The sequence below is a fragment of the Poecilia mexicana genome, unplaced genomic scaffold, assembly GCF_051168715.1.
Source record: "Poecilia mexicana isolate PSO_F unplaced genomic scaffold, ASM5116871v1 scaffold_8, whole genome shotgun sequence".
NCBI lineage: Eukaryota > Metazoa > Chordata > Actinopteri > Cyprinodontiformes > Poeciliidae > Poecilia > Poecilia mexicana.
Window position 1 is genome coordinate 24470007 of NW_028263377.1, and position 13249 is coordinate 24483255.

General features: G+C 37.1%; 1 protein-coding gene across 1 annotated transcript in view; it reads left to right on the forward strand.

The window, feature by feature from the left end:
- The first annotated feature begins 11111 nt into the window (after positions 1–11111).
- The window catches only part of shank1 (SH3 and multiple ankyrin repeat domains 1), a 53346-nt gene continuing 51208 nt past the window's right edge, over positions 11112–13249 (forward strand). The window contains exon 1 of the mRNA XM_015011163.2: positions 11112–11691. Coding sequence (XP_014866649.2) covers positions 11200–11691 — 492 coding nt within the window. The 5' untranslated portion in view covers positions 11112–11199. The remainder of the gene's footprint in view (positions 11692–13249) is intronic.

The following is a 13249-nucleotide window of genomic DNA, read 5'->3' on the forward strand; positions in this document are numbered from 1 at the left end:
AAAGACGAGCTTTAGCAAACACTGCAAAAACACAAAATCTTACTAAGTTTTTATGGTCTAGTGTCCAGTGCAAATATCTTAGTTCACTCGAATTAATCAAAACTAACTTACAAGTAACTTTACAGCAAAATATAGGAGCTTGTTTTAAATAAATAATTCCTTTATATTGATGTAAAAGTACTAGTTCCACTAGCAGATTATTTCACTTATTTTACTATCAACATTGGTAAAACATTGGCTGGGGTTGCTAGGCAATGTGTCGTTACCTAGCAACCCCAGCCAAGCACAGGCCGTCACCTAGCAACCCAGTTCTAGTTCCACTGGCAGATTCTTTCACTTGTACCAAGACATTTTTCTCATAAGTTAAATAATCTGCCAGAGGAACTAATACTTTTACTCAATATTAAGGAATTATTGACATAAAATAAGCTTCTATCTTACTGCATAGTTACTTGTAAGTCAGTTTTGTCTTACTTCAAGTACAGTAAGATATTTGCACCAGAAACTAGACCAAAAATACTTGGTGAGATTTTGTGTTTTTTGCAAAGTATATTTTTCTATTACACCAAGAATAAACGTGGGCTCAAATTGAATTTTATTTTGGGGGGCACAACCACAGCTTCAGAAAATTAACTTTTTTCAGTCCATCCCTATTTACTCCACTTTAATCCAACTTTAGTTAATTTGTCTAGACAGTCCGGTTTGTTTGGGGGTTGTGAACACACAATTGAACTCTGATCTGCTTACAAACATGGAAAAATGTCCTGTCAGTTTTGTTTTATCTCAAGTGTGCACTGCAAAAACACAAAGTATTTTTGATCTACTTACCAGTGCATATATCTGATATAACATGGAAAAATGTTTAGACTGAAAATACTTGGTACAATTGAGTTGTTTTTTTTTTTTGTTGTTTTTTTTGCAGTGTTGGATTTGCTTTAGGTAATAGCCTGAAATTAAAAGACTGTATTTCCTTTAAAATCTTAATTTGAATTCTTGCAGCTTTATCTGGGCTTTTGTGTCCAAAAATACAAAAGGAAACGTTTCCGCTCTGATGACTCTGACATGTAGCTACCAGGAAAGCTGTTAGCATTGCAGCTGTGTTCAAACCTATTGTCTTTTGAAACATCACATTGGTGTAACCGTTTCAAACTGCGCTCCTCCACTGGCCTTCATTCTAGTTTTATAGCACAACGGCTGGTTACGTAAGAACATGTGTGGATCAGGTGGTTTTGTGGTCCTTCGCTCGGCTCCCTCAGGTCCTGCTGATGTGCGGCTCCGCTGACCGCTGGGTCGGATTTCATCCAGAGAAGTTTCGGTTTTTAATCTGCGTGTGTTGACTCTTTCCTGAGGGACAGCTGTTGAGCCTCAGAGTCTTTGTTTGCATTAGCAGAGAGAGCGATGGGACGATTTGTGTCCATTTGTGAGTCGATGTCAAACAAGGAGGGAAGGGAAATCGGCCGTTCCAGTTTCGTGGCACAAAACTGGGGCGGTGTGTTCTTTGGAAGTTTCCCAGTGAAATTTCCTGGGGACCGAGACACTGAAAATATCCGTCTATATGCACGCTATGTCCTACATAAAGGAGAGGGTGAAGCAGAGAGACGGAGCATACGGAGATCCGCGTGTGTTCGGGAGAGATAAAAAGATGAGCATGGAGGAAGGTTGAATGTCGCCGTGCTGGTTGAGTTTTTTTTTAATCTGTTGATGGCATCACACAGACTTCACACTGACTGAAGATCAGTGGAACCGGGTCAAGACTCTGGAAGGAAACCAGGAAAGTTATCGCTCACTTCTGTCTCACGAAAAGTAAAAGAGAAGCCATGAATGCTGCCTCATAACCCTGTTTCAGATAAGTTTGATTCTAGATGTTTAGTTGTCACCCCAGGTTGACCGGAGGGGCACAGATTTGATATTAATATTTGTATTGGTCCCGATATTGAAAAATATTCTTGATCGGGTTTCGGTGACAATGTCCCCGATCCGTAAGGGCAGATCTATTCAATCTAATTCTATGGTTTGTTATAGATTCCACATTATATTCATAATTCCTAAGTGAATTTTCTGAATCATTTGAAAGGTTTATTTCTGAAAACCTTTTGTTTTCGTCAGTTTCTTTATTATTTATTTTAAATCGTTGTTAGTAAGCCTGTTACAATAAGCAATAAATAAATTAATCACATGATACATTAAAATGTGATTGATAATTACCATGTGGACAACATAGAGATGCTCCCCTTTATTATGTGAATAATATCTGTAGAAAATCAATTTCAGAGACTCGATAATTAATTTTAATTATTGTTGTTTTAGTTTTGTTATTCATTTTGGATATTTAACTGTTTTCCCGTTCCATTGTTAAATGTTTCTTTAGAAATTAAATGTTGTTGATCTGAAAGGTTGGACTCGCATTAAAATGCCATTATTACTTTAGCAATTGAAAATGGTCTCAAAATATTATCGATTATTGCAATAATTTCTGGGACAATCTAACATCCAGCAAGATGTGTTATACTCTTAATACACTGACTAGACAAATTACGTTTTGTTCTGACAGAACAACGTAAAGTCCATAAAAGCTGACTGCTCAAGATGTATATGGAAACCCATCGGCTGTAAAAACCTCAAGCCAACAGTGCGCCATTGGGATGTATTAAAGCAGAGAGGGAAAACAAACCCTTCCTGTCCAACATTAGTGTCTGACCTCACAAATGAGCTTCCGGGAAAATGGTCAAAGGTTTGTATAAAGACACTAGTAAACGAAGAGTTGACATCTGCTTGTTTCTCATTGAGAAACCACTGAAGGTCACAATAACTTGATGTGAACATCAGTGGTTGATTTTGGCAGCTGGAAAAGAAACCCTGCCACTTTAATCTTTCTGGTTGTCAGTTTATGTCCCATGCTGAAAATAACCAGGATGTGGAAAGCTCTGGTAGTAACACGCTTGTCAAAATAAAACAAAACAACATGAACAGGAAAGTGGTGAAAGGAGCCAATAAGATCTTGCATGGCAGAAAGCCTGGAGTAGGAAAAGGTGCTTCAGTTGAAATAAGAAACAGATTTTAAACCAGTTTAAAGTCATAAATCCTTTGACTTAATAACTAATAAATCTTTTTTTTGCATTTACTATTTCAAACAAACTCCTAATCAGACCAGGAAATATATCCTTCCCTCTTGACTTTCTAGAAAAGTTCTTACAAAATAAAAAGTTGTAGTCTTAGCTAACGTTAGCTAATGTTACTTAGTAGCATTAGCTCAGATGGTTGCCATGGCGCCCCCAGTGAGCCCCCTTGTTGCAACAGCTCTGCTCATTCTGAGCTTTTTTCTTATTTTGCTGTTTTTATTCCTTATTTCTTGATTTAATCACTAGAAATATAAATCTGACACCAGTATTTACCATCATGCTGATAGTTTTGGTGATTGTTTTGTGGTTTTTACTTTTGTTTTGCCTGTTTGGAGATGTGTATTTATTTCTAAATACACATCTGCATTTTTTGATAGATAGATAGATAGATAGATAGATAGATAGATAGATAGATAGATAGATAGATAGATAGATAGATAGATAGATAGATATTTTCATATTTATGCTTCTAGTTTAGTTTTTATGGTGGTTTTTTCTACACTACTGTTTTTTTATTTGTTTGTTTTTCATTTCTCTTACTCAGCGGCGGTTTCCAACATCTTGCCTAATGAAGGACTAATAAAGGATTATCTTGTTTATTTAATGTTTTTAATTTCTGCTCTAATATGAGCAGCGGTTACTTTAGTAACGATGTTTGTTTTATGCTAATACATAGTTCCCGTCAGCCTGAACCTGAAGTGATCTGCACCACTGAACCGCCATCTTGGTAGGCAAACGCACAGAAAAACCATGATTTTGAGACCAATAAAAAGAAAGTATATTTACTAATGTACAATATATATATAAAAAAAACGCTGATGTCGGGATCGATCTGTATGAGACAGAAAACGTTGCTTGTTTATTGTTGTCATAGCAACTGTCATGACGTTTATTTACGGATGCCTACCAAGATGGCTGTCGGGTACAGAGTTCTCAGAAGTATGACGTTACATGAAAACGTCACACTTTCAGTTGAAGCTAAGCTTAGTTTAGCATTAGCTTATAAACCAACAATTCATTCTGTTTTATTTCAGCTACCAGGCAGAAGCAGTAACAGTCCAGTTTTCGTTTTGGAGTTGCATTTTAAACCATAAAACATTCCCTCCTTTGTGACCTCTTTTAATTTGAAATGTAATTTAGTCAAGCTGACCTGTGATGCTCTTCGTCTCCGTGCGAAGCTCCTCTCTCTGGTTGCTCGGTGAGGTGAAGGTTAGCCGGGTTAATGCAGTTTGAAGCTGGTAAGAAGACTGAACAGGTTAATGATGTGACCCGGAGCAGAAGCCGTTCTCCAAGGGGAGTAGTCGCGCTTTTATTCCCCTACTCAGATGTAAAGATGAGCAGATGATTATCATTTGTTGGTGTGAGGCAGTGTCTAATCGCTTCATCACCCTCTTCATCATCACTCCAAGAGGCACACAAAAGCTCTCATGTGAAATGAAGGTCTTTCATGCACGACTCACCACTTTTCTCCTGGGAACTGATTATTACTCTAATTTTCTGACCTGTTCCGGCTTAATGAACAATGAGCGAATCTCTCCTAAGTTTAGTTTTTAAGCCTTTTAGCAGCACCTTCGTTTTCTCTTTTACATCCCCTGGGATCAGACTAATATCTGCCATGAAAATGTGAATAAAGAGCCAAAAAGGCGTGGCAAACAGGACTGTCACGCCAGCACCTTTCAGGTGACTATTTTTTTCTGATGATGATCTAATCGGCATGGATGTGAGTGGATTTCACTCTGTAAAAACATGTAGAGTTCTGTTTGAAAAGCTGCAGTCAGACATAATTTTACTTATTTAGCCTCTAATAAAAAAATGGAGGTTCAATTTTTCAAAGTTCTATTTTCACCTGTTAATCATTATAAATTTAACAGTTTCAACTAAATATTTAATTAGCAAGGTAAATATTTAGCTATAAACCAAATATAGTAGACTAGATATTTAGATCCAAGCTAAACTTTAGACAGTGAGCTAAATAGTTTAAAACTAAATATCAAGTTTGATAACTAAATAATCAACATGGAGCTAAATGTTTATATTTAGCTTCAGTTTGCTCCCAAAATATTTAGTTTGATGATGAAATATTAACTCACAAGCTAAATATTAAATCACTAACTAAATATTTAGTTGCTTAACTAAATATTTAATTTAAGTTTCATAACTCAGTAATCAGTATGAAGCCAAATGTTTAGATTTTGCTTTTGCCTGATTTTTTTAGCTCCCTAAGTAAATATTTAATTTGAAGCTAAAATATTTGGTTTGTTAACTAAATATTTAACCTGCTAATTAAATGTTGAGCTTAGAGCTAAATATTTATTTTGCTAACTAAATATTTAGATTGAAGCTGAAATATTTAATTCCATAACTATTTAACTTAAAACTAAATATTTCTCACTAGCTAAGTATTTTAAGACTGAAGCTTTAGCTTGCTAGCTAAATATTCAGTTTTGAACTAAATCTTTAGTTTGTAAGCTTAATATTTAGCCTGCAAATTAAATATTTAATTTGAAACTGACATTTATAAATTAATGAATAGCACGTTGAAAATATGACTGAAAGAATTAACATTTTATTTTTTTTTCTTTTGACAGGCGAAATAACCCAAATTACTGCTGTTTATGTTTTTATTCTAAGGTCTGGATGTGGAGGTTTTGTTAGCAGTGACACCAAGTAGGTTCTCTGCATGCGTCTCTCTGCATGGAGTTTGCATCCCTGTGAAGCAGAGGTTCTCTGGTTACTTCGGCTTCCTCTCAGAGTCCCAACTTGACTGTTTGGTGAAGTAGTTTCTAAATTTCCCTAATTGTGCTTCTAATTTCTTTCAAACTATTACTTCCCTATCGTGTCTGATTCTTTACCGTCTCTTTTTACTCCAGTTTGCTGTTGAATTCTTTCCATTTATGGCACTTAGTCATTGTCTTTTCAACATTCTGCTACTTCCCTTTAACTTTTATTTTTAGCCACAAGCAGCATGACTGCAGGACCGTCTGTCTGTTCCTCAGTCAAACTGAAATATTTTTGAATATTAAACAGCATCTGTGAGTGGTTTACAAACGGACGTGGCCGTTTAACAGAACAATCAGTTAGTTTTTAATTTCAGATGTATCCTTTGCAGCATTTTATATAAAGTGCTTATTTTTCTATTTAAGAAATTATTAGAATATTTTTATTGCTTCTTTTAATGTTTTTCTAATGAAGAACGCTTGTGGTTAAATGAAAAATCTACATAATTTGACAATTTTTAAAAATTTGATTAATCGATTGATTAATCGTCAGAATAATCAATAGAATAATTGATTACTAAAATAGTTGAAGAATAATTTCCTTTCTTTTAATTTGATTCTAACAATGTATTTAAAAAAGGCTTAAATAAAAGATCTGCAGAATGTGACAGTTTTTTAAATCGATTAATCATCAGAATAGTTGATTAATCAATAACAAAGTTAAGTTAAATGACATTATTTAATTCCCAATCAAATGCATTAGCTGTCACAGCTCTAATTAGCATCCCAGGATTAACTCTGCATATGCTCAATAATGCAGTTTGTTGTTTTAATCCGTCTCTCTCATTGTGTTTGTCCTTCAACTCTGGGACCGACTCTCCTCACTAGTTTCTGCTTTGCTCCGTCGGCTGGCTGTGTTCTGCTGCTCACCTTCTGCATCCCGCACCCCGCCGCTTCCTCCAAAGCCTCTGCCTATCTCTGATTACTCAGCACTATGCAAAGCGCTGGTTTCTTCACGTTATAATCATCTCTTGTGTGTGCACCGTTCTCCGGTTGGTCAGATTTCTGACAGGTCTGCAGAAACCTCCCGGCTCTCCCCTTCGTCCCCCTCCAGTTTGCTCTGACTGCTCCCGTCTCCTTCATTCATTTAATCTCTCTGTTCTGTCTCTCCTCCCCTGATATCTCTTCTCTGTTATGTTTTACAGGCTTGCTTTGATTTTTATTGAGTTTTCTTACATTCCTCTGGTGGTATTCCTCAGAAACAGCTTGATACTGGAGGGCTCGTTAGCTTTGCTTCATATTAAATGAACTACTTGTAATGTAATGGCTGACACTTATGTTTATGTTTTGCTTAATTCCTACCATTAAGGTGCTTATTTTATGCCCTTAATGTGCTCGAAACTCCAGAAAATCACCTAACTAGGCCTGAAACTAATTAATTTTATTGATTAATCAATTAATCTGGTTAAAAAGTTGGCATTTTCTGTGGATTTTTCATTTAACCAACTTGGATTTTTTTATACAACATTTAAAATGCATGACAAAATACAAATAAATAGTTAAATTATTTTTGTAAATAAGAAAATAAGTATTTTATTGTCCAAAATGCAATAATATAACATTCATTTAGTGAACGCTTGATTAGTTGTGGCAGAGATACATCTGCAGCTAAAAAGTACATCTAACTTTATGTGAAAAGGTCAACATTTTTTACTTATTATTTTTGGATTAAACAATTAATAATTAGACAGCAAAAGGTGCGTAATAGGATTATTATTATTATTTTACTGAATTTGAACCAGATGAAGCTGAAACTGAGCCACTTGAAGAGTTTTGTTGGAATATATTTACCAAAAATGATTTTTTTTAAATCTTGTACACAATATGTCTTTTTTTTTTTTTTTTTTTGGTACTTTTTTGGCTCTGCGTGTTTTGTTCTTTAAATTGCCTTTTTTTTGAGTCTGCATACTCCGGTTAACTATTAAACGATTGCTAAATGATGATTATTTTAATAATCGATTAATCCGATTAATCGTAAATATATTCTGGATTTTACAGGTTTTTTAAGGATCCAGTGGTTTTTGCAAAGACGGCCAAAATATTTGCATTTTATCTGCTCAATAATAAACTAAAGTTAAATTTCAGATCAACGATTAACTTTTTGGGGTTGATTATTTTCTTATTTGGCCTGTTGCTTTGCATTTGAGTAAAAGTAAGTCGATGTTTGTGGTTCTAGTTACTCCAAATCTAAGACGATTGCAGAAACGTCTGTTTTTTGTACCTCATATTTAAGGTGGTACTTATTTATCAAAGATGAAAAAGTGTCTTGCATTGAGGACAGGGGGCCGCACAGAATCCCTCAGAGGGCTGCAAACGGCCCCCGGGGCCACACTTTGGACAACCCTGCTCTGGGATTTATCTAACATGATGTAAATGTGCTATCTAAAGCAAAATAGAGACCAGAAATAATCTGAAGTAACCCTACCAAACCTCTGAAGAGGAAGTAACAGTTCTCTGCATGTGTGCAGAGTAGATGTAACGTCTCTTCCTTTAAAAATATAAAATAAATAAATCATCCACTGTGGCCCCCTCAGAGCCAAAAAGCCACTTCAGAGTGAGTCAGATTACCGATCTGTCCCTGAAGGCCTGTGCTTGGCTCGGCGCAGCGCTTCAGGATCCGCAGAACCGAACGGCTGAATAACAAACAGCCTCAATCCTTCACGCAGGATCGACCAATCAGAAACCAGAGATGTCAGAAATATCTGCAGAGAAAAACTGAAAAAGTAAACGAGGAAGCCTCTAATTTGATGTAATTACACAAATTTATTCAAGTAGCTGTAATTACAAACCACTTTGCAGCTTTACATTTTCCATGCAGATGTAAAAATGTCTCATCACTGATCTGGAACTGAGACATGACGGTTTCTTACCTAAACATTCAGCTTCCTCATTATGAGCAATAATGAGGAGATTTTAAATTGAAATGGACTTTTGATGAGCCGTTTTTAAACATGAAATTGTGCGGATGCAAGTCTTTTCATTGTAAGAACCAAGGATTTAGCTACTGCTGGAGGAAAACCATCTTTTGAGCCGATTTTTGGCTAGAAAAACAGTCTGACGGTTCATTCTCCACAGTGCAGGAGGGGATTCTGTATGTCTGGGACCTTGAAGGTGAAATTTAGCGCCACAAAAAGGTTCATTTATACATATGAGGTGTGAATAGTGTGTTATTATGTTGTGAGGGTTGGCAGGGCTGTCTGTTCACATGGAGACCAGAGTTTCTGCTCTGGTCTGGTGGTTGTCTGCACCACTAAAGGCTTCCTGGAGATGGAAGAGAGAAATCCTTTATTGTCCTTCAGAGGGGAAATGTTGATTTAACAGCATGAACCTAACAGGCAATCAGGAGAATAAAAAAGTCGTAGTTAATTTCCACCTAAAGATTAACATTTTGAGATTAATCCCAGATATTTTCTAGGGGAAAAAATCAGAGAAAATTATAAGGTTAATCTCAAGAATTAGAAAATGTTAAACTTTTGAAACTGATTTTTTTTCTAGACATTTTCTGAGATTGTTTTTTAAAATAAACTTTTTTTTCAAGCAATTTTTTTACCTTTACAAGTCAGAAACTTCCCCATGTTTTTCCTGAAAATTTAGGAGGTTCATCTCGCAATTTAAACCTTTTCCATCAATTTTTTTCCCCACTTTTCCGACTTTTCAAGTAGAAAATTTCTGAGATTAAACTAATAAAATTAAAGTTTTGACTTTTACAACTCACAAGCTTACCAGTTTTTTCTACAAAAATTTAGGAGATTTTCCCCATCAAATCTCAGAATTTTCAAATTAAAAAATTTCCAAGTTTTTTCTAAAAAAACAGATTAATAGTTTTTCTAGCAAATGTTTGAATTTTCAAATTCAAAAATTTCAAATTTCCTTTTAGAAATTTTTTAGATAAATCTCAATCTGAGATGTTTCTAGCATTTTTTTCAACTTTTCAAACTCAGAAATTAAATTTTTTTTCCTAGAGAATATCTGAGATTAATCTCAAACTGTTTTTTGTAGAAATTAAATTCATTTTTTTCTATCCATAATGTCTCTAATACTCCATTGCGCTCGGTTGCCTGTTACTTTGATGCTTTCCAAGTCTTTGCCTTCCAGCTGCTTCCTCACTAATTTCCAGCTCAGTTTTGTTCCCGTGACAATGGCAGCATATTGTCTTGTTTGTGTTCTGAAAATGAGAGAAAAAGGAAGCCAGAAAACAGAACAACTGTGTAAAGCAGATGAAAAGCATTTATTTCAACACCTCCTCCGGCCTGACAGACACTGAAGTGATTCAGCTTCCGTCAGCTGCTCATCTGCTGCATTTTCAATCATTTTATCTGTCTGTTAAAATGCTTTGTTGGATTTTTATATTTCCGGTGACAGAAAAGGGAACAAATTGTCTTTTTTAATGTGCAGACACTGGTTTATACCTGGTGTTACAGCCACAAACCTAAATGTATTTTTTTAATAAGATTTTATATGGTTTAGAAACATAAAGACGTGCATAAATGCAAAGTGGAAGGAAAGTGAAACAGGATGGAAATCTGAAAAGTGTGTTTTCAAAACGTGAAATGTGTTTCCTTTGGTAATTTGTAAAAATTACTTCCATCTGCCATAGAAATAGACTTATGACTCTCCCACCTGAGCTGTGAATCTGTGCAGCTCTTCCACTGCTACCATTAGTTTGAACCTCACAGACTTTAACACATCAGCTGAATTTATACTGAAAATACGTTAAATAAAGGTGAATTCAATTCACGGTTTAGGCATAAATAGCAGCAAGCAGCTGCTCTCGTGTTTGAAGGATTTGCGTCAACAGGGTTGAATATAAAATAGAGACTGATACTGAAATGTCCAGTTAAAATTGGTCAATAGGGATGAATGTTAATGCTGGCATTTCATTTATCCCTACTTTATAATACAATACAATTTTTAGTCATAACATTTTAGAGCTCTTATGACATTCATGCTTTCTTTCAGTTTCAAAATTATTTTTCAGTTTTAAATATTTTTTGTCAGTTTCAATTAATTTTTTCCAGTTTTAAAATTGTTTTTGCTTCAAAATTATTTTACAGTCGCAAATATTTTTTTTTTCAATTTCAAAACAATTTTTTGAGCAAACTTTTTGGTCCCAATTTAGCTCCATAGTGACTGGCTTGTGGAAACTTTTCAGAATAATTCCTCACTCAAACCCTGAAGTCGTCATCTCTCACTCTTCTTTTTTCCATCCGAGAAACACAAATAAACTTTTCTTTCTTTCTTTTCCCCGTCAGTGTCTCTCTGGGAATGATGGTGTTGCCACTGGAACCGCCATCTTTGTCGCCATGACGATGCCATTCAGCCCCCTGTCCAGTGACGAGGAGCAACAAAGGATGCTGGGAAACAGCAGACATCTCTATCCTGGGGCAGAAGATGAAGAGGAGGAGGAAGAGGAAGAAGAGGAGATGGAAGAGGACGAGCGCGACGAGGACGGGGAGGAAGAGGAGAACGGCGAGCTGGAAGGAGACGAAGACGATGATGACGAGGAGATGGTGGAGGAGGTCAGGCGAGGAGGCATGCCTCGGATCGGGAGAGGCGAGGGTCACAGACAGTCGGGCAAACCGGCGGGACGACCCGGCGGGGATCGACAGATGAGGCCAGGAAACCCGGGACACGCCGCCAACCCGTACTCGGCCAATCTCGGACCCACGCACCAAGCAGCAGCCAATCAGCAGCAGAGGAGGCTGAAGGAGCGCACTGCCAACTCAGTGCCATCTGAAGACGCCCACATCGCCATGATGGTGTTTCGCATCGGCATCCCAGACATAAAGCAAACGGTCAGTGCAGTCCACACACAGAACAGGAGCATCGAATCCAAGATGGAGTCCAAGTCATACAATAACTGTGACTATAATAATAATAACAATAATAATAATGGAGGAAGTTGAGTTGCGGTCTGAGAGGAATTCAAATGATTGAATTGTGTGTTTGTGTTGGTTGCATTTACCCAGAATGCCCTGCAGTGTAGGCCACTTCCTGCTTTTGGAGCGATCTCCGCTTGGCATTCGAACCACACCAGAGTTCACTTCAACCCAGGGCTTGACAATAAATCAATAGGAATAGACATTTCTATACACAATGCGTGATCAATATCAATGAATAATACATCCGACTGAATATTCAATAATTTCTCTTAACTCAAACCCAGAACCGCACAGCATTCTGGGAAATGCAGACACAGGAAATACTTTGGCTGCTCAACATAAGTAAGATTGGTGGAATCAATTAACTCACCGACTCTTTTGGTTACCTAGCAACTCACTCATTCTTTGGTTACCTAGCAACAGCCTACTGAGTTACTGGCGCAGCAGCAGTTTAAGGTTCTGCCACTTTGTCTGATAACTGCTTAAAAACAGTTTTTAAAAGAACGACATACAGAGAAGACTGGATAAAACAGGAAAGTCACAGCACCAGTTTGGCAGTATTTCAGATACTTCAGATATTTAAAACAAAAACCTAATCAATAACTATTGATATCGACACTCAGCCCTACATCAACTGAAACCCAGGTTAGTAGGCGGATCAGAGTTTGATTGCGACTTCACGCCTCCCAGACTGAGAAGACTTTCTAGACAAACAAACTGGAGTTGGAGTAAAGCGGACTAATCAGGGCTGGTGTGAATTCACCCTGAAATTACTGTATTTCTGGTCCATTCCATCAAATGTGCAAAGAAAAAGTCGAAGTCTGAGAGGACGTTTTTGGATTATTCCATCAGCAGCTGCTAAAACACTTAAAAGACCTTTCAAGGTGACCTAGCTTCAGGGAGGAGAAGATGAAATGTTTAAAAGAGCCATCTGGATGAGAGGAAGTTGATCCTAAAACTGTAGCAGTAGGGGATTGGGAAGGAGTAAGAAACCGAGAGAAAAGAGGGTGAAGGAGAGGAAGCATAGCCACTTGGTTCAAGTTGCCAAAGAGCTTTTTAAACGTTGCAGTGAAAAGCCCGTCTTTTCGGGGAGCGACTGGCTTTCAGAGGCCTGACGTCACGGCGGAGCAAGTTGGAGATGCAGCTGCCTCCGTGTTCACAAACACAAACACTTCCTGCGTTTCCCCGCCGCTCTCGCCTCTCTGATGATGAGGGATTTCTTTCCACTGAATTATGGCTGGAGGCTAACCTCTGCTCATAATTGAATCACGGAGCGCTGAGAATTGAGGAGAAAGAAAGAAAAGTGTTGCTCATCTGTAGATGAAAGCTGACCACCTTTGAGTTTGACGAGCTGAAGGTTACGTTCCTCTGTGATGTGTTCATCAGCTAACTTACAAAGAAGCAAAAGCATATTTTATATTTACCATCCGGTGCACCGTAAATGCCTCACTGAACACCTCTTTCCTCTGGC